This window comes from Fusarium verticillioides, chromosome 7 (assembly GCF_000149555.1).
Source record: "Fusarium verticillioides 7600 chromosome 7, whole genome shotgun sequence".
Classification (NCBI taxonomy): domain Eukaryota; kingdom Fungi; phylum Ascomycota; class Sordariomycetes; order Hypocreales; family Nectriaceae; genus Fusarium; species Fusarium verticillioides.
This window is the reverse complement of record NC_031681.1, coordinates 1,223,426-1,244,119: the sequence shown is the minus strand read 5'-3', so window position 1 is coordinate 1,244,119 and position 20,694 is coordinate 1,223,426. Positions and strand designations below refer to the sequence as shown.

At 51.6% G+C, this 20,694-nt stretch overlaps 7 protein-coding genes across 9 annotated transcripts; 5 read left to right on the top strand and 2 right to left on the bottom strand.

The window, feature by feature from the left end:
* Nucleotides 1–327: 327 nt before the first annotated feature.
* Nucleotides 328–1,619, top strand: FVEG_06938 (hypothetical protein; the record flags this gene model as incomplete). The annotated part of the gene is made up of 3 exons (XM_018895406.1): nt 328–487; nt 551–1,398; nt 1,455–1,619. Exons 1-3 carry the CDS (start codon nt 400–402, stop codon nt 1,617–1,619), a joined length of 1,101 nt encoding a protein of 366 aa, XP_018752647.1. The 5' UTR covers nt 328–399.
* A 702-nt stretch (nt 1,620–2,321) lies between these two features.
* On the top strand, nt 2,322–5,466 carry FVEG_06937 (histone-lysine N-methyltransferase, H3 lysine-36 specific). Its single transcript, XM_018895405.1, has 3 exons — nt 2,322–2,721; nt 2,779–4,382; nt 4,435–5,466. Exons 1-3 carry the CDS (start codon nt 2,328–2,330, stop codon nt 5,224–5,226), a joined length of 2,790 nt encoding a protein of 929 aa, XP_018752646.1. The 5' UTR covers nt 2,322–2,327; the 3' UTR covers nt 5,227–5,466.
* Nucleotides 5,467–5,720: 254 nt separating this feature from the next.
* On the bottom strand, nt 5,721–6,906 carry FVEG_06936 (hypothetical protein). The gene has a single exon (XM_018895404.1). The coding sequence runs from the start codon at nt 6,847–6,849 to the stop codon at nt 5,821–5,823; it is 1,029 nt and encodes a 342-aa protein (XP_018752645.1). The 5' UTR covers nt 6,850–6,906; the 3' UTR covers nt 5,721–5,820.
* Nucleotides 6,907–9,061: 2,155 nt separating this feature from the next.
* FVEG_15961 (hypothetical protein) lies at nt 9,062–12,854 on the top strand (the record flags this gene model as incomplete). Its single annotated transcript, XM_018905189.1, has 3 exons — nt 9,062–9,675; nt 9,766–9,861; nt 9,996–12,854. The coding sequence occupies exons 1-3, from the start codon at nt 9,199–9,201 to the stop codon at nt 12,852–12,854; spliced, it is 3,432 nt and encodes a 1,143-aa protein (XP_018752644.1). The 5' UTR covers nt 9,062–9,198.
* Nucleotides 12,855–12,882: 28 nt separating this feature from the next.
* FVEG_15960 (hypothetical protein) lies at nt 12,883–13,430 on the top strand (the record flags this gene model as incomplete). Its single annotated transcript, XM_018905188.1, has 2 exons — nt 12,883–12,913; nt 13,000–13,430. 2 exons carry the CDS (start codon nt 12,883–12,885, stop codon nt 13,428–13,430), a joined length of 462 nt encoding a protein of 153 aa, XP_018752643.1.
* Nucleotides 13,431–13,982: 552 nt separating this feature from the next.
* Nucleotides 13,983–16,860, bottom strand: FVEG_06934 (ubiquitin-like 1-activating enzyme E1 A). Of its 3 annotated transcripts, XM_018895402.1 has the most exons (4): nt 16,610–16,853; nt 16,548–16,556; nt 15,757–16,500; nt 13,983–15,700 (listed from the first exon to the last, which is right to left on the bottom strand). In XM_018895402.1, exons 3-4 carry the CDS (start codon nt 16,106–16,108, stop codon nt 14,328–14,330), a joined length of 1,725 nt encoding a protein of 574 aa, XP_018752641.1. In that variant the 5' UTR covers nt 16,109–16,500; nt 16,548–16,556; nt 16,610–16,853; the 3' UTR covers nt 13,983–14,327. The 3 variants fall into 3 exon arrangements, with proteins under 3 accessions (XP_018752641.1, XP_018752642.1, XP_018752640.1); XM_018895403.1 differs by lacking the exon at nt 16,548–16,556 and having other exon boundaries at nt 16,780–16,860; XM_018895401.1 differs by having other exon boundaries at nt 15,757–16,556.
* Nucleotides 16,861–18,707: 1,847 nt separating this feature from the next.
* On the top strand, nt 18,708–20,456 carry FVEG_06933 (hypothetical protein; the record flags this gene model as incomplete). The annotated part of the gene is made up of 2 exons (XM_018895400.1): nt 18,708–19,513; nt 19,571–20,456. 2 exons carry the CDS (start codon nt 18,708–18,710, stop codon nt 20,454–20,456), a joined length of 1,692 nt encoding a protein of 563 aa, XP_018752639.1.
* Nucleotides 20,457–20,694: the final 238 nt, after the last annotated feature.

Here is a 20,694-nt window from a genome sequence, read left to right as displayed (position 1 = left end):
GCCATGATTGTTGTTCAGCCTATAATGCCAATAGATCAATTGCATCATATGAAGCAGAATTCATAAAAACAATAACTAAACAGCTCATGAAGCTCATTGATCTCGCCAATTGGCGTCGATAAAGCCTGGACAGTCAGTATAGGTAGGATTACTCCATCTGCGTCCATGGAATAGCCCACCGGATGGTTCCGACGAGCAGATCCAAGATCAAAGGCTCCACGATATAGTAACTTCTCCTTCTCTCGAGTCTTTAGTTCTAATCCATCAGTATCATACTCCAATTCAATCATGCAACGCATTGTCTCGAGTTCCATGCACGTGATACAATCTCTTACAACAGGAGCTGGCCGACAATTTCGTCATCGCTCGTCCTTGATTAACCTGAAAGCTTCATTGTCCATGGCATCAAGGGCTCGCGTAGCTGTGCTTTACCAAAGTCTCGACCCTCCCATTATTGATGGGATTCAGAAACCAAAGAAGCCCGGAGGTTCGAAGATTTATCCTTTCTTTGCCCAATTCACTGTGTTTGCTTAACCTACTGTGTTCGTAGGTTACATGGACTCCGGCGCCGATATCGCCTACAACTTGAGCCTATCACCGAACGTCGATGTCATCTGCCCTCACAATGCTCCCAAACCAAGTGAACAAGCTGGATGGTCGTTTCCCGATACCGAGGATGGCATTCTAGAGGCTGTCAAGAAGGGCGCAAGCCATGTATGGGCCAACACGATCCTCTTCTCGTCGCATCCTCTTCAAGTATCAGCTCGTCTCGCGGAGCATCAAGACCACATTAAGGTTGTGGGGCAAGGCCCGTTGATTGTTGAGCGATACGACGACAAAGAATTTGTGAACAATCTACTGCGGAAAATTGGCGGGTTTACTATGCCACGAGCATGGACCCTAAACGAGAGCCAAGACACTCAAGGGACTCTTGAGAAGCTTGACCTCCCTTTCCCGATTGTCGCAAAGCCTATACGTGGCCGTGGCAGCCATGGCGTTCGTGTCTGTTGCAGCTTGAAGGAACTCATTGAACATGCACAGGCCTTATTTAAAGAATCACCCTCTATCATGGTGGAAGAATATCTTGCCGGCGAAGAGGCGACTGTTACGGTTATGCCGCCTACATCGAGAGGAGGTAGTTACTGGGCATTGCCTGTTGTGACGCGTTTCAACCACATCAATGGCGTTGCTCCCTACAATGGCGCCGTCGCAGTCACAGCAAACTCAAGGGCGATAACCGCCACGGAGGGGAGCCAGGCAGCAAACAAACAGGTGGCAGAGGAATGCGAAAGGGTGGCACAAGCGTTGGCGGCGACAGCGCCAATTCGAATTGATGTCCGCAGATTCAAGGACTCGGCCGACTCCAAGTTTGCCTTATTTGACGTGAACATGAAACCGGTTTGTCCTGTCCTTCCCGAAGCGCTCAAAGTGTGGCTAAAGACGTTTGTTTGCAGAACATGACGGGTCCTGGTCGACCTGGGCGCGAGGATCAAGCAAGTCTCACCTTGTTGGCTGCGGAGGCCCTGGGTTGGGACTACCAGGAGCTGCTGAGGCGCATTCTTGATACGTCGTCCACGTTGAGGACGCTCAGAGACCTAAAGCCTCGAGAATCGGTGTGAATTGATGCGAAAATATAGACACTGATATTGTATAGGTCTAGTAGTAGGTTAAAGGTTGTTTGACGGTAGCTTGCTACTGAGCTGCACACAACTGGAGGAATAGCGATTATGGCGCGCTGTAGTTGCCTCGGTCGGGCCCTTTTCCACTACGTCGGGCACTCGGGGCCATAAAATTCCGACAAAAGATGGATGCTGCTTGCTATTTGCTTTGCCTTGGGGTTTGTCCTGGGTCGGATGGAGTTGTTTCTCGACTCGAATTGGCTTTGTCCCTCCCGTTGTATTTTGTAATCGTTGATGCACGGTCTCAATGTGCCCTGGCTTCTTTGTCTCGCCCCGTCGCTTTTTCCCGTGACCGCTTAACGTTAACCCCGGATTTGGCCTACATACATCAAGTAACCTCTCTCGGGCCTCTCTTCTCGTCTTGCCTTGCCTTGCCTTGCCTCGCCTCGCCTCTAACTTTCTGCTTCGTTCCCCGTAAGGTGCCTAGGTTGCCTTGCAATAGATGCGCCTGGGATATAGTCTACCCGCTCCACCAACTCCGCGTTCACACTCCACCCTTTTTGCTGTCTTGGGACGAGTCATTCTTCGCGTTCGCATTGACCTCTCGACACGTCCTGCTCCTTCGCGACAGCTCAGTACCTTCGATACCTTGGATCCCGAGACCACGCTCCAAAACCTGGCCTTTGTGCTATTGCTCCTGATGTACTAATGGAGGATGACGAGTATACGACTAGCAAAATGGAGGAAATCAAGCTTGAGGAGGGCACAAACGGCGCGCAGGTAAAGCAGGAGGAGAGGACTCCCATGTCCATCACGAATGGCGGCCAGGAAGAATCCCGATCGCCGAGCGGTTCTCACGATGGCGTCAAGTCGCGCAGTGGAAGCGCAGACACACCGAGCTCAAGCAGGCCCTCCAAGCTCTCTCGAAAGGCCTCTCAAAAGTTGGCAGCCAGCCGTGAACCCGTCCTTTTCGACCACCTACCCGACATGACCGCCGAATCTTGTAATTTCTTTCAGCTTATCCCCGATTGCCTCTACGGCTCAAAGCACCTTGGATCTACAGATAACGACGACTTGGACTGCGAGTGTAGGGAAGAATGGCGTACGTTGCCCACAATGAGCCCTTGTGGTCTGGTGCCTCACTAACTTTTCTCCGCAGATAATGGCGAAAATATTGCATGTGGCGAGGACTCGGACTGCATCAACCGAGCGACAAAAATGGAATGTAGCGCTGAGGCTGGAAATTGTGCAGGGGGCTGCCAGAATCAGCGGTTCCAGCGCAAGCAGTACGCCAACGTTTCTGTCATCAAGACCGAAAAGAAGGGTTTCGGCCTCCGTGCCGATTCTGATCTACAAGCCAATGACTTCGTCTTTGAGTACATTGGCGAAGTCATCAATGAGCCTACCTTTCGCCGTCGAATGATTCAATATGACGAAGAGGGTATCAAGCATTTCTACTTCATGTCGCTAAACAAGAGCGAGTTTGTGGACGCAACAAAAAAGGGCAACTATGGTCGCTTCTGCAATCACTCTTGCAACCCCAACTGCTATGTTGATAAGTGGGTGGTTGGCGACAAACTCCGAATGGGCATTTTTGCCTCGCGCAAGATCCAATCCGGAGAAGAGTTGGTGTTTAACTACAATGTTGACCGATATGGTGCCGACCCCCAACCCTGCTACTGTGGGGAAGCCAATTGCGTGGGATTCATTGGAGGCAAAACACAAACTGAGCGAGCAACCAAATTGCCTGTCGCGACTGTCGAGGCTCTGGGCATCGATGGAGGTGACGGCTGGGATACTTCCGTGGCAAAGAAGCCTCGGAAGAAGAAGCCAGATGAGGACGATGAGGAATATGTCAACAGTATACCTTCGCGCAGTCTCAACGAGGACGACGCGCGAAAGGTCATGGCTGCTCTTATGCAATGCAAAGAGAAATGGATTGCGGTGAAATTACTGGACCGTATCCTGCGGTGCGACGAGGACCGCGTCATCCACTGTGTTATGCGTATGCACGCTTACCAAATTCTCAAAACAACACTCAACACTTTTATCGAGGACCACAACGTCGTCCTTCAGGTTTTGGACATCCTCGACAAGTTCCCACGCTTGACAAGGAACAAGATCCAGGACTCCAAAATCGAGGCCACCATCGAGGGTCTGACACGATCCGAGCACGAAGACGTGGCTTCGAAGTCAAAATACCTTCTCGACGAGTGGAGTAAGTTGGAGGTGGCGTACAGAATCAGACGACGCAAGTTCGACCCCAACGCACCAGCTGCAAACTCATTTGAGGAGCGACGCGGTGCAGGTCGAGACGAGGAGGCAGCGCAATCTTCAAAGACAGCGTCGCCACAGACCATTGACGCGCCGAAAGGTCCTCGAAACAGCATGCCGCAAAGGAACGTCGCGTTTTTCCAGAACGGCGGACGCCCTCGCAGGCCCCCGTTCAATGGTGGGCTTCCTCAAGGATGGTTCACCGCCAAGGATGCTGCAGGAAACACTTATTTCTATAACAAGCAAGGCACCACAACATGGCAGCGACCTACCCAGCCTGTAGCGGAACCTGCTGTCAAGGCACCGTCCAAGGCTATGAAGGAGCAATTGGCGATCCAGAGTATTATCGCCCAGGTCACTGAGAAGGGAACACCTAAACATACTTCAGTTTCGACGCCCAAGACGGCAGACACGCCACCCAAGGAGGAGAAGGAGGAGAAATGGCGAGCTCTTCCCATCGAAAAACAAATGAAGATATACGAAAACACGGTTGGTTGCATTCGAATTCGGCTAAGGACTTTCTTTACTAACAAGTTGCTAGGTATTTCCCCACATCAAACATGTCCTCGACAAATTCCATCACAAACTTCCTAAGGAGGAGCTTAAGCGCTTTGGTAAAGAGATAGCTAAAAAGCTTGTCTCGTCCGACTATAAGAACAACCGGGTCGGCGACCCCAATACACCCCTAAGTGAAAAGCAGGCGAGGAAAATGAAGCAGTACGTCAAGGACTTCTTAGACCGTGCTGTTAAGAAATTCGGTGATCAGCAGAAACCAAGGGCGGGCGAAAACGCAGATACCCAGATGAAAGGTGACCAAGGCCCCAGTGCTGTAGGGATCAGTACTGGCTCCGTTGCTGGTGGGCTTGAGGGTACATCTTTAGTCAATGTTAATGGGACTCCAGCTGATGGGCTTGATGTTGCCGCAGTATCGGATAATGAGGGCAGTGGTTCTCTGGGAAGCCCTGAGCGCAAGAGGAAGAGGGAATTGGAAGCAGAAGGTCCTCTCTCGATATATCCAACCGATGGGCCAAACATGAAGAGGTTAAGAGAGGATGAGCTGGATGCGCCCAGCCCTCCTCCTCCGCCACCGCCTCCTCCGCATTCAGCCATGGAAGGTGTTGTTGATGCTGAACAGCAGGCTCTTCGTGAGCAGGAGGAGGCATTAATGAGGGAGAACGAGGAGGCACAAAGGCTTGAAGACGAGGCCAACCATACGAAGGATCTGGAGGACGCCACTAGAGGCGCTGAAAAAGATTTACAGGATGTTTCCAACGAGCTGTCTCGCCTGAATCACGAGGCAAGGGGGGTTGGGTCGCAGAAGACGTCAGCTTGAAGCATGAGCAAAAGGATTGCAGAACAGGATCTGCTGAGCCCCCGGCATTGCAGTCTACGGATAGGAGCACTAATGGAGCTTGGTTGGGACATATAATCACACTTGCATTTCGGGAGTTAAAGGGCCAATACCAGGCGCACTGTACCATCACTATATAAACGGCGAACAGCCTGTATATTTTGGACCCTGTGTTCGATGGGCAATCCGGGGGGGCAGCGTTGGCCGCATATTCTATTGGGCTTGCTACTCGGACAATCCGAGCTGCAGAGGCATTTCTTGGCGTTGGGGGTTGTCTTGATCCCTGATATTAATATCATACCGTTCTGGTCTTTCTGAGAATCGTGCTTCTTCATCATGGGTCGATTATTCGCGTTCAGGCGCAAGCAATCCATCCAGTTGGTCATCCGGTGTAGAAACACCCTCTTGGGGTATCAACACGGAAAGCTTGGGGTCGAGATACCCTGGCAGTATGCCGATTAAAATGCAATCTCACGTTTTCGGAATTCAATTCTGTTTCTCAGCATTTCTATATTTGCTATCCTATGACACCAGACTCCAATTACGCTGGTTCTATTCGTGTTGCAACACCTCAATTCAGTCCTCATCGTCAGATGAATTATCACCCTTGCGCCTCTTCTTTCCAACCACCGGAGCGATATCTTCTTTCCTTTTGAACACAAAACTCCTCGATGCCCTCTCCTCACCCCTCCATCCACTCTCGCTCACTTCACCCTTCGAGTTCCTCACGACGCCCAGCGTTCGTGCATGTTTATATCCGGGGTATGCGCGAGCCTGGAAGCGAAAACTGCGCTCAACTTGCAGGCCAGCATGGCGAGCGAGATCTCGGACATTCCAGAGGGTGTATGGCTCACCCTCGAATAGTGTGATGACAATGGCAGCGTCGGGCGCAAGCGCCGGAATGGCGCGCTCGAAGAAGGAAACTAGGAGGGATTGGTTATGGCGAACTTGGCGATTCACGTCAGTGGACTTTCCGCCGACGTGAGGGAAATTGAATATGATGCGGTCGAAGCGAGCGCGTATGAGTGAATTAGGAAGCTTAGTAGCGTCGATGTTGTAGAGGAGCTTGTTGTTTGGAGTGAGTTTTCGCTCAGGTTTTGGTGGTGCGTCGGGATCGTCTGAGTCGTAGTAGTCGTCTTCCTCGTTGTCGCTTTCGCCATTGGTGTCCTCGCCCTCATTCTGGTTACCTTGGCTAGTTTCGCCTGCTTCCGATTCTTTAGTAGGTGTGTCTTTGTCTTCTCTGTTGGCCTCGTTGGTCTTGGGAGCATCACCGCGAATCACGGCGATGTTGTCCTCGACGTGGGGGTACTTGGACAGTAATTCCTTTGCATCCTTCTCCAGAACCGTAGCAGTAACATTTGCACATCCATGATGCTTGATGATAGACGCTGCGAAACTCAAATCGCCTTCGCCCACAAGCAGTATGCGGTGGTGAGGCTCAAAGGGTATCGTTGGCTCATCATCACTCTGATGCTGTTGCTTGCCTTTGCCCTTCTTCGCGGGGCCATTGGACGGTTTCTTCTGGTCGGATTTGTTCTGGTGAGTAAGTTTCTTTGGGCGCGCATTGGGCGCATTCTGTTGCGACAGCTTCCGTTTCTTGCCCATGGTGATTTCGGAGGTGGAGGCTCTGTCGCGACGTCACGTCACGATTGAATGCACGTGGTTGAAGCCGATCTCCTGAAGCAACTTACTTTTTTCTTTTTTTGTCTTATGGGTACGTACCAGATCTGTGTGTGGGGTGATATGATTGGTTGACGCTGCAGCGGCACCGTTTGTTTAGTTCCCGGGAGCTTCCATGGGTTGGGCTGACTCCAGTGTAAGGCGAGTCTGTAAAATGCGGGGCTGAAGATGAGTTTATTATGAGTGTCTAGGGTGAGTGATGATAAGACGATGAGAATGAGTTTGTGGATGAAATTAACAGCACGGTATAGAAATGCGAGGGATATATTGATTATATAGGACAAGCCCCTATGTGTTATTATCTATGAATTCTGTGTGTCTAATGGGTCTCTTCGTTATGAGCGTCCCGTTTTTAAAACATGTATGCGAATTTAGTATCTCAGTCGTGGAACACCCAACTTGAAGGACAACATACTGCTTCCAATAATCTAAGACAGCATGCAGTAGTTCACTAGAGCTATTAACGCTCACATAATTAAACATAGTTGACCAGATATAAGACACTGCACATTGATCGTGGGGTCTTAGGTGAGCTGCAATCGGAGACTAATAACACCAAGCTGACAGTGCCACGAGCGACGAACAGGGGATTGATAGTGACAAGCAGTAGCATCACGTCAATACAATAGAAATCTTACATGAATAACGTACAATAGTATGCACAGTGACAATAACAATATCGTGGGTCATCCGAAACTCCGAAGATTGTGTCACAACTGGTGGCGTATGCTAATGCCCATGCCTTGTCTTCCGTCGACAAGAAATCTGAGGCTCCACAGCAAAGTGACAGGATGAACAGCTGTTACAAACGTACGGACGGAGAGTGGTGGGTGCAGCAGTTTTCCCTGTATCAAGTGCAACTCTTGCTATTGTTCCCGCGCTTCCGAAAAGATTCAGTAACCTGATTTCGTGCGAGTGAAAGAATGATAGGCCAGGGGGCTCCAGATCATTGAACATCAGCCGATTATCTCCATGGCTAGGCTGGGCCGTGAACATCCAAGATATCCTGATCATCCACCGTTATTCATTGTTGTCTGCGTCTTGCGTCGCATTGATTAGAACATGCGTTTGGCTAACTCGCATGACAAAAAAAGCCTTTGGTGAATCTCCACCTGCATTGTACCTAGATTAGGTAGGCTACCTACCCAAGTATTATGCAATGCGGGCATTGAGGTGCTTATTCACAATGGAAACAAACCCAAATCTGCGGTACCTCAGAGTCAAGCCTCACTCATATCGAGAGAATCCGGAGTGCTCCTTGCAGAATGCCAAACCTAGCATTGACAGGGGTCACGGAGCCGCGGTGAACGGAAAATCAAGGGTACCGGGCCAATCATTTGACTCGGTTGTGTCCTGGAAGTGCCCGAAACGGCTTAGAGTGAAATCGATGGGCGTGGCTGGTGGATTTCCGATGATCAGGGGTGTATAATTTCTGAGGGCATTTAGCAGACTCTACAGCGGCCTGCAGCGCACTTACAGTGGCAGACAGATTTACCCCCGCTTTTATTGGCTTGTTTGGCGCATTGGATTCACCCGTTTGGGTCATGCTGCTGGGGGGCCGGTATTATTGGGAAAAAAAGGGACTCGAAGTGCTTCTCCGTCTCATTCATTACATTAGAACCTCCTTCATATTCACGACTTCAACCACTCGGCACGCCAGCTGATCACTGCTATTCATCATCACCTACGTGATACCGAGCTGGCCAATCTCTCGGATCTGTCAATTTTTGCTTCAGCTGCTGTATTGCTGGTGTAGTTGCGTGGCACTTGCGGTCACTGCCAGCAGGCAAAAACTTCTGATCTATACGTACCTCACACCTCCAGACCCGGTCTCTCAGATTCAGATTCAGATTCCTCCTCCACTGTCACTTCACTTCACTTTCATCCTACGCCCGTAATCATCTTCCTTCTCCCCCAACACAGCGCGCCTTGTTTTCCATAACCTTTCTTCTTCAACGCACGCGGCTACTTGTCTCTCTCTGTCCGCCGCGTTTCTGCTACGAACAAGCTCTTTCATCGCGCCAAAAGTCACGTACGGCCTCTGCGCTCTCTTTCTCTCATTACCTTGCTCAAGGACTACCTAGGTACTTCACTCCCCCTGTCACTGGCGCGTGGCACATTCTCACACCTTTAACCTCCAGAAAAAGCTTGTACCCGGCCCGCTACTTTGCTTTACTTTACCTTGCTCTACCTCACCTCACATCAACCTTAGTAACCAACACCACCATTTACCTTTTCTCCTCGCCTCTAGCTACATGACCCATTGTACTCATCATGCCTGAGAACGATTCTCCCGCAAGGGAAGCTTCCACTCGTGGCCGTGGCCGCGGTGGAAGAGGTCGTGGTGGACGAGGTAGAGGTGGTGGCAGAGGTGGCTCTACAACCGCTCTATCCAAGGCGGCTACTGCAAAGGCTGGCCGTGGTGGCTCACGACGAGGCCGAGCAAAGAACTTTGCCGATTCGCGTGTACAGGCTGCTTATGAGCGTCAACGGCATCTCAAAGCAAATTACCAAGCTGTTGCTCACGCGCTGAAGCCCGCCCTGCAAGAGCTGGCCGAACGCACCATTGATGATGCTCTTCAAAATCCAGACAAGTATAAACTTGTCCAGGAATTCATACCTGCCATGGAGGAGCTCCAAGCAAACCTCGATGCCAAACTCGCCGAGCACAAGCGTCGTCTGGACAGAGACCTTCAGCTCGCCCAGCATTTGCATGAAGCCGACAATTACGTCGCTGAGCAAGAATTCCAGGTATGTCGCTCTTCTCTGACGTGACCCAGTCCCCATACCCGATATTACTATGAGGCTCTTGGCAATTTACTCACACAACCACCCCCACAGAACGGTCTTGATGAGATTGAAGAACAGTTCTACGAATCACAAGAGAACCGTGCTCGAATTCTTAATTCCTTGTATGACAAGAACCTTCCCGTCGATGTAAGTCAGAGTTTTCCTTCATACCTCTCTGCCTCTACTCTACCTTTTTTTCACCACTTGGCTTTCCCCAACTTTAATTGATTATTTACCCATTACGGTAATTGGGGGCGCAACAGCTGACACGCACAACGCAGATTGCCGATGATCAATATGAGTACAAGGTCATCAGCGATGAGCATTATGACGAAGAATTTGGAATCTACGAATGCTACCAAGATGGTCATCTCGTCCCTTATCCTTCTCGTGTCCAAGGCACTTCCATGTGGCGAAAGGGTCGCGAGAACGAAGCGGCTGCAACAGCCGCAGTTCCAACCGCTGCCACCGCTTCTTCAAAGGGCCGTGGACGTGGCCGTGGTGTCAACAAACGCAGAGCCCAAGACCAACCAGACGGTCAACCTACTCCCAAGAAGAACACCAGAAGCAACGCTGACGATGGCGCATCTCTTGCTGCTCCCGCTCCTGCCAAGGGTCTTCTCGCTTCCGCTGCTGAAGCCGAGGCCACACCTGAGGGCACGCCAGCTGAGTCGGAATCAGCACCAGGAACTCCAGAGCCTCCCACTCTTGTCAATGGCATCACTCCCGCAGCTGCCGCTCGGGCGCAAAGTAAATTGCCTGCTCGTGAAAGAAGCCCCCCGTTGCCAAAGAACATGGGCGATGAAGATCAGTGGGGCTACCGCGTATATAACCAGAAGCCATCTATGCGAGAAAAGGGCATTAATAGTCGCCTTTACTGCCCCAAGACCTTTGAGTTCAATGACTGGGAAATCGGCTTCAGGGACTCCACGAATGACTCCAGCAAGGGTCATACACATGCAAAGCGTGGCAAGTACCTCAACACTCCTAACAGCAACGGCCTTCACGTCGATCATTGGTGCAATGGCTACGACTTTTCAACCACAGTTCCCGAAGATTTTGACCAAGACACGGTCAAACGCTTCGGTGTGCACCCCAAGTATGGTGTTATCATGAAAGATGCACCTGTTCCCGAGGTAGAGAAGACTCCACACGTCATGCCAGGGAAGCCAGTTGTCTATATTGCCAACCCTTCGGGTCGGATTGCCCACGCTTCACGTTCATTCCTCAAGACTACCAATCACCGTCGTTCGGATGATAACCCGTACCGCGCCAAGATTGGTGCTTCGATGAGGCGATTTTGCAAACTTGAGGAGGTCGACCCTGAAGAGATCTCTATATCTGAATATGTACGTTCTGATGAGGTTTTGCGAAGCAGATCTTTGGGCACTGCCGCCAAGGAGCTTGAAGCCAGACCTATTGTCAGCCGAGCCGCTTCTGAGTCGCAAGAACCAGAAAGTGAGGAACAAGAGCCCGAAGGAGAGGACGTTGAGGCCCCTCAACCCGAGACTGGATTCACGAACCTCGCCGTCCTTGCCTATGCTGGTGCTTTTCTTGAGACTGAAGAATCGAACAAGGCTCCCAAGCCTGCGCCCAAGCCAGCTCGCTACGACGCTATTCGTGATGTCTTCACTGACTCAAAGCCTGCTCCCGCTCCTACGTCTGACACCAGTTCCAGCGTTGGCCTCGATTGCTTGGCTATCTTGAGCAATGTTGTAAGCGCTTCCAATGAACCCGCCGCTCTCCGAGAGACCGGACCAGTCTACGACGGTGCTCCAGCAACCGAACTTGCGATGAGCTATGAGCCAGCATCTGTCCCTGAAGCAGCGCCTTCTCTGCTCGAGCCATATGGTACTCAGGAACAACCATCCTACCGTGATGCCGCTTCGAACGGGATGGTACTGGGCCCCGTTTCTTCTCATGGAATGCTGGAACATGATCCCCGAAGCTCCGTCTCCCAGACTAACGAGCTCCCGCCTGTCACCCCAAGCCAGGCCCCAATCGATCCTCGATACAATCCCAGCCCTGTCGAGGTTCCCCAAGGGTACATGCACCAGCCCCGCGCGCACATGTCAATGCAACCAAGCGGCCCAGTGCATGGCCATCCTGGAGAACCCATGGCCTACCCACCTATGCAGGAACACAATGTTTCACAGCATCCGCCAGTACGACATCCGGATTACGCTCCCCCCCATCCATCTCAGGGCCCTTCAGTTCAGGATCAGGGGGCATACCTGTCACATAGCAGCTACCCAAACACAGACCCCCGTGATGCTCACATGGCTGCCGGCCGTCCTATTGATCCCGGGTACTCTCCGCGCCGTATGAGTATCTATGGTGCGCCCGAGCCGAGCTACTCTCGTGCGTACTGGTCGCAACCTCCCCCCCCTGGACCACCACCCGCCGGACCTTCAAATGCTCCTCCCGGACCTCCGGGACCACCACCAGGCCCAGTATCGTCTCACTATTCATCACCAGCTCCTCCCCCAGCGCGGATCCCGTTTTCTCACAATGGCAGCGCCGAGCCTCTACCCCCTCTGCGACCTTCGCGAGGACGTAACCAGTCTCTTCAGGATGAGGCACTGTTGGAACCCAGCTTACGATCATCCGGTTCTTACTACCCGCCCGGTCCTCCTCGCTCTTATCACCGAGGGTACCCTGGCCCCGAGCCACATGGGCAACCACCGCTTCAGCCGATTGCGACTGATCGAATTCTGCCAAACCCGCAGACTGCTGGGCAAGGTTACATGACCTCGCCTCATCAAGGCTACGCCCATCAAGTACTATCTCCAACGTATGCGAACCCCCCTCCTATGCCCCCTCATATGGCTCAAAGCCCCCAAGACAATCCTCAGGGTCTTCCCAGTTCGATTCATGGTCATCGATCCACCCCTTCAGGGTCGTCTGATGCTGGGAACAAGTATCGAAAGCTTCAACCCGCCCCCGTTCCCGCGCACCGAGCGTGGCCGAATAAGCCCGAACTGAAGACCATTCCATACGACCACAAGGAGACTGGGTCTGCCGCGGCTCTGCCCAGCTCTGGGCCGACCCAGATCAGAGGGTGGAGCGTGAACCAAACACGCAAGCGAAATGGCAAAGAAAGGGGCGAGCCTGGCCAAGATCGAGAAGACTCGCGATAGAATGGTGACGACTCTTCATCCAAGGCAGATGAGCAAGCTAAGCCTGCGCGGCCGTACAAGTCCGTCCGATTCGTCGAGCCTGCTATCGGCGTGCCACCTACGGCACAGAAGCTGAACAAACGCAAGCATTCTGACACGCAACCAGACGATGATGTTGTTGCGGCTAAGCCTTCAGCTAAGAAATCTAAGAAGAATGACGATGTTGCTGTGGTGATTGAAGAGGATGACAATTCGCTCAAGCGACGACTGCGCCCTAGGAAGCCCAAGACAACTGAGGCTGAACCCATTGCAACTAAACCTGGGCCGGCGAAGAAGCCGAGAGTGGCTCAGTCGCGCAAGAGCAAGGCTGTCGAGGCCACCAAGACGAAGGAGACTGCATCGAAGACGAAAATCAAGATCGCCCGTTCCAGCACTTCCAACAAGACGAGTGATCAAGATGCTGAGTCTACGACCTCAAAGGACAAATCCTCATCCGCCAAAGAACCTCGAGTTAAGGGCGAATCTTCTGACGATGTCCAAATCATCAAGAGTCAGCGAAAAGTCATCACCATTGACACCACTGACGAGAGTCCCTAGTAGAATTCTGCACGTCGAGAAGCACGGTCATGTTCAGCAACAGCTGATAATGCTCACCCGCCGTTTCCTTCATATTACTACCGCAGCTCAGCTGCTACGATACCCAATACTTTATACCCCAAAAGTCGGTTACCACATACTGATTTAATCGTTTTCGATGAGGGCATAGTCCCTCTCTTATTCGCATCGGCGGCGTTAGGCAAGAATGCCCCCGGATATAAAGGGGCAGATAATATGCATTGCGTTCTTTTGAATTTACATGCGACATTGTTTTCGACATCTGGCTTCCTGCTTTGCTGTATGAAAGGGGTGCGAATTGGACGCGGATCACAAATGGCTTTTGCTTGCAGTCCCTTTGAATGCAATGAAAGGGGCCGATACCCGTCTCTCAAGGAGAAGAATGAGGTGACGACAAGGCAATCATGGTTTTCTTTTTTGGCAGGGTACAGGAATACAAAAGCATCAGGGCAACGCGATCATGCCCCATTATATATTAGCTAGGTCTGCTTATCCATGTTGGTAGAGCACAATAGAGTCAATAAGCTGAAAGGACTGTGATACTTGAGTGACTGTGTTGATATCGCAATTGTGACATGTTAAGCACGGAATTCTAGCTGGGATGTTCGGCTTGGAGGTACAAACGAATCTTCATTATTGCATCAAATCTTCCCGGCCCCTTGCGCGTCATGCGTGAGTACGGAGTAGTCTTATTTAGTATACAGAGGTATCGTCTATCCCCGAGCCTTCTGCCCCTAAGCTGGAGCCTTCTATCGACTTTCGAGATCGGACCCAAATTATAGTATAGTACGGGCGAAATCTTACCCCCCTTCAGTGCCCTGTCCAATTTTCAAATCCTGCGATAAGTCCTTCTAGATGAATCTCGGTGATATGGCTGGTCTAATCCTTCGATTCAGAGGCACTGGGGTTTGCCGGTGTCTCCTGAGTAGTTTGTTCAGCTGTCACCTGAGCCGTGTGTCCTTGGACAGGCTGTTGAGGCACCTGCCCTGCGGCATTGAAATGCTGTGTAGGATCGGCTAGGGAGCCGTCGGGCATGGGAATAAGATTGCCGTTCTGAGGGAGACCAGTAGGAATCATGATTGGGTTATTATGGTGAGGTAGAGTGGCCATGGTAGTTGGATCAAGACCCAAAGGCAGAGCATCCATGCCACCCAGAATCATAGGCACACCGCCGTTGGGGACAGTATGATCGGTGAGTTGTGATGCCCCGAGTAAGCCTTCTGGGTGAAGAGGGTACATGAGTGCCTCCATGGTTGTGCCGTCGAAGACAATCATGTTCTGAATAGGCTGCTGGGTTTGTCCGAGAACGTTGATGACGTCCTGGGCAAGTTGACCACCGAGGATGGCGGCAACAGGAGAGATTTCGCTAACGAGGTTCTGAAGGAAGCTGCGCAAAAACTCTGGGCGGAGAGTTTCACTGGGAAGGCCGAGAGCCTTGTGCTTCTGAGTGGCGATCTGCGTGAACAGCTTAAGATCATCGCGATTGCTGGGGACTCGGCCGTTCTGGATCTGCATGAACTCCCAGAGAGCACGGAGGCAAGAAAGGGCGGGGGTGACACTCTTGAGTCGTCGCTTGGATTGGGTGTACTCGGCAGGAAGAACAGCAAGGTCGCTGGCGAGGAACCACGTAGAGTAGAGCTCGCGCTTGGTGACAGACTCAATTGTCTTGGGACCCTCCTTTCGAGTCTTGACATCAACGATAGTGCGAGTACGAGACTCTGGGCCGAGGGAAGTGGGCATGTTTCCGAGGTCACGCTGGATGACATAGTCGTGTTCGATAAGATCGCTGAAGATGAAACCGTAGAGGCCATGACAACCGGCAGCGTAGAAGGCCTTGCAGTTCAGGCGTGTGGCAGTGTTGATGATGTTGAAAGACTCAGGGTCGAGATCAGTGGCAATGACAATATCATAGGCAGCAAAGTAGCTTGGTCCCTTGGTCTTGACGCCTTCTGTATCGACGTGAACACGAACACGAGGGTTGAGCTTCTGTAGAGCAGCGCTGGCGACTTGAGCGCGGTTCTGTCCGATGACATCTTCACCATCAGGGATGAAGAATTGGGCGCCTCGATCTGCTTCGGTGACAGTAGCACTGTCTAGGAGAGTGAGAGAGCCGACACCAGCAAGGACAAGATTCTTTGCGATTTCATTGGCGAGGGCCTTGATGGTGATGAGAAGGATATTTGCGCTTTGGATCTTTGCCTGTGCGGCCATGCCCCAGAGGCGAATCTGGCGGTCGTACAGAGCGACCTCATCTGGCGCATGTTAGAAAAGATATGTTGAGATACGATTTGCGCGCGCAGAAACTTACCAGCGCTGACAGTGGTAGGAGGAGCGACGGGAAGACTGAAGCCATTCTGGCCGTTCGGCAAGCTCATGCCAGGTTGCATCATGAATGAAGGGTCAGCCAGGGGCATCTGCATGGCCATCATGGAGGGATCAGCCATGAGTGAGGGATCGGCCAACATGCTCAGCGCCTGAGAGTTCATTGGGTTGAGGAGATTCTCTGGTAGTTGGGGGATACCATTGCCGTTGCCGTTGACGTTGATACTAGCGTTAGCATCGATATGAGGAATGGCCTCTTGCGCTGAAGCATTCGGGAGTTGTTGTGCTTGGGGCTCAGCTTGAGGCTGCTGGCCTTGATCCTGGTTGGACTTGTCCATCGCGGATAAATTTGGGGTGAAGTCGGAGGATGGAGTAAATGAGATGTAGCCAAGCGAATAAAGTGCCGAGATTGGGGTCAATCGCAGCGCAAGGCTGAGAGGCCGAAGAGCGGTATCGCAGAGGGCTTGTTATGAATGAGACGAGGCGAAGACGCGTGATAGAAAAGGCCCAGCCTGCTGGGTGAGATTCAGCTTCTCCCGGTCAACAAGAGCACTTTTCATCTACGGCGCGAGCATCCACCAGAGAGAGGACCACGGGCGAGTATGTCCTGTCTTGTTTGCTTGTTTGCTTGATTGATTGATTAATTGATTGATTGCTAGAAAGAGGCCGAGGATGCCTATCACAACTTGAGTGGTCGAATGTTGGCTTTCACGTCGAGGAGGTTATAAACCTGGAAGTTAAGTTAGTGAGTGAGCTGGACTATGTAGGTAGCTCTACAATGATTGGCTGTATGATATTGTTAGCGGGATCGACCTGGGTACCTTACGTTCTGTACCTACTATAAGGTAGGTACTGTAGGTACTGTACCGCTCTGGGGAATTTCAAGGCTGCTGTTTGCTGCAAGCCCAAGTGATGGATAACCCAAGAATCAGGTAACGTCGAGATTTTAGAGATAGAGATGCCTGAATCTACAGTGAAGGACAAAGAGTATGCCTCTGTAAGTACCTACCTAGATATTCTGCAAGTGAAACAACCTTCGCTCATTTACTGCATTTTAGATGAATATTTGGAGTAGCTCGGAGCTGTTCGTTGAATCGAAACCACATCATTTCGTCCCGACAGGCGGGAACTAGATCGCAGGCACAAAAGGTCCCTGAATATCACGTGCAATCAATGAAACATCCCCCCGGTGCCTTGGGTACTACCGAATCGCCCCCCTCAACCAGCAAAGACTTACCGGACTTACTTGGTAGTGAGGAAGCAGAAGAAAATAAAATACAATAAACGATTTTGAAACGTAACACAGCAAAACTATACGGTTTTGAATATACCATGACCTTCCTTATAGAGAGATCGAGGCTAACTGGGTCAAGAAGTTGGTGTTGCATGGACATGACTTGCGTTTAGTCTACTTGATGCAAGCATATCACGTATGTACACCTCAGGCTGCAGGGGGATGATACGAGGTATCTAGGTATTTCCTCTTCTGTATCTTCTCAGACTGAAAGGAAGATGCCCGTCGCCAAAAAGACTTTGCAGTATTCACAGGTAAGTACTAAGGCAATATGGGGAAATATGCGACTTCTTGGGTGCATGCTTCACACACTCGGTACAATGAACAACCAAGAATGCACAAGGCAAGGTACGTACGTGCCTGAGCATCAGAGATTAATAAGGACATTCAAAGTTCACAAGTCGTCATTTGCTTTGAGGGTTTGAGTGGTTTGCCATTTGCCTTGATAGCTGAATACAGCATAATACTCGCACAATGTTACACATAATTGGTACGAGTTTCAGCCATGTTGCAACACCAGGCCAGGGTTTCTTGTTTCTCACTATAAACTGACTACAGTGCACATAAGAACCTGGCCTCTGCTCAAGCCCAGAGCCTCTGGACGAACGGATACAGTGCTGGGATTCAAAGCTGTGGCCTGCTATCCCTTGATGTGGCTTTTACCGCCTTAATCCCCATACCTTACCACCCATCATGGACGACTCAAAAGGTCCGTCGGCCTAGCCCAGCCCAAGCCCAGCCCAGCCATGGCTCTGTCACCTCTCACAATTTACAACAGATCTGTTCCTTTTCTCCCTTAGTAATTAGGGCTTTCCGTAAGGTATTTCACTCAATACTTGCTGCAGATATCTCACCGCTACCGCCAAGTTGAGCTATCAACGAATATCCGTCTCTACCGGCGCCTCTACTACCACGCCGTCTCTCCGCTCGCCCCCGCCAAAGAACGGCGACTTTTACTCAGAGTCACGGCTCATGTGTCGTGGTACGCCTGACCTTTGGCCGAAAGACAGCTTTGGCAGCAGCAGAAAAATTGCAAGGTAGAGAGAGCAGATACGGAAAAAGGCGCATAATACCTGTATTTCCTACCTGTGTCCAGGATGGGCATGAAATGACAGGTAGGGCGGCGGCTCAGCGAAACGCAGAGGCCAATGGTTGACTGACTTAAACCCCCCACGGCAGAGTCATTCGCACAGTATCCAATCCCTAGCCTGTTGTTCAACCATTGATTGTCGCCAGCGAGAAGACACCAAAATCAGGGCTGTGATTCGGGGGTTCTTCTCACTCAAATCACGACGAGACCAATGACCTTACTCCTGAAGAGCCAGGTGTACCGTGCGCCAATACTGCTTAACTGCCGTCCCCTTGGACGACAACGATTAACGACCACTCTTCAAATTATCATCATTGCTATTTCGGTCACATTTTATCTGGCAAAAAGACGGGACCATCAGCGGCCATCCCTCTAGTCTAGCCTCTTCGCTTCGCTTCAGTTCAACCCCACGTCATAACTCACATCCACATCCACATCCACATCCACATCCACAGTCACAGTCAGAGCCATATCCATAGCCATAACCGCCCACCGACTAGTGAACCCCCCCAGTCCCGCCGTTAATTCATACCTACATACAGCTACATACAAAATGTCTGGCCGGTCGGGTTCAAACTCCCACCGTCGCCATTCTCGAGAACCCCTCGACGACTTTCCACCGCTTCCCATACCGCCTCGACTGCCTTCTCTCAGAGCCCTCGCACACGCCCAGCGAGATCGTGACCGAGACAGCCCCTCGCCGACAGCCTCCAACCGCCCTCAGTCCCGGCACTGGTCAGCTGCTTCACGCCGCGCCGACCGCATCCGGAACCTGGAGAACAGAGCGCCGGGTCCCGGCTCCGGTTTTGACGACTTCGAGCGGCCCATGGACGACGGCTGGCCGACTTCTCGACGTACTGACCGCATGCGGGCTGCTGCCGCCACCACCGAGAACACCAGACCCTCCAATCTCGAAGACCTCGATCGACACCTCGAGGAAGCCAACTCGCACCTACGGGCCCTTCTCGATCTCCAGCACCACCCAAGCCTAACTCCTCCGCTCATGCCGCCCAACTTCTCTCCTTCACTCCGTCCCTCTGACCTCCCTGACTCGAATCGACGGCACAAGCGCCGGAAGCTGGATTCTGATCGTCTCGCGCCGGCCTTACGAGGCTTTCGTTATGGCAAGTATGGCCAGGTCGAGCAAGGAGACCTCAAGATGGAGATCGTCAGCTGTGATGGGGGCATGTTCTCTAATGAGTTATCATACGCCGCTGAGAATATCCTCAAAAACGACAACTCGGTGTATTGCACAAAGGGAAACAGATGCAACATAGTGTTGAGACATCAAGGGGGCACCGTTTTTACTCTCCAGGAGCTGGTCATAAAGGCGCCTGCATCGTCCAACTATTCACATCCGTATGTTGTCCCATGCATCGCGGCATGATCCGGACAACATGGCTAATTCTGCAACAGCGTGAGAGAGGGAATGGTCTTTGTGGCTATGAAGCAAGACGAAGTGCTCAACCGAACAGCCCAGTACCAAATTCAATACGCACAGCCAACGAATGAACCAACTCATGATGGGGACTCGAGAGTCCTTCAGCCCATCCCAACTGAAATAATATCAGTACAGCATCATGAGAATGGCACTACGACCACGAGGTCTCGGCCAGCATACCCCTACCGTACCAACGCCGATGATTACGAACCACGGACACCACAGATGCCTGAAGAGTTCGCCTCCAACCTGCCCGACTTTCAAGTCACTACTGAGTGCAGCGACGATGAAGACGACGACTTTGATGGCCCCCGTTTCCTACACCATCCGCCGAACCGCATCGGCTCACTCCCTTTCGAAACCCTCGACTCTGATTCCGATGATGGCGGTAACCCCTTTGATCCCGAATACCTCGACGACCACCATCCCTCCCACTGGCGCCTCTACAGTAGTGCTGCCAATACTAGCGGCCCAGGATTTGATCCTCCGTCTTCGCGGCGCCGCGAGAGCGAGAGAGAAAGAGAAAGAGAGCGGAATCGTGACCGGGACCGGGACCACAATTACCATCGCTCCAACCGATCTTTCTCCCTAACAGAAGCTTGGGAAGCTCACGCCTCTGCTACGCAAGACGCCGTTCGAGCAGTTGGCGGTGGCCAACTGCTCTCTCCACATGCCCGTTTCAACATAGAGAAGAAGAAGAGCAAATGCACAATTCGCTTCGACCCCCCGATATCAGGTCGATTTATACTACTCAAGATGTGGAGCTCTCACCACGACCCCACGAGCAATATTGATATACAGTCTGTCTTGGCACGAGGTTTCGCAGGACCTCGCTACTTTCCTTCGGTTGAGTTGCGCTGAGATGGTTTGTAAGATATGCATAGATGGAGATGCAATATATCCAGGTCTTTGGCTTGAGTTTTAAGGAATTATGGCAATATACCCGTTAGAGCTGATCATTATGTGCTGAGAGCTTTTTGCTTGTTCGGCCTATCTAAGCATCTCGCACTGAGTCGCATCTACATGTTCTACATAGCACTCTACAGACTGATGTTGAGCTTACCATACCTACGTGTCCTTTCACACGTGATTAAAACTG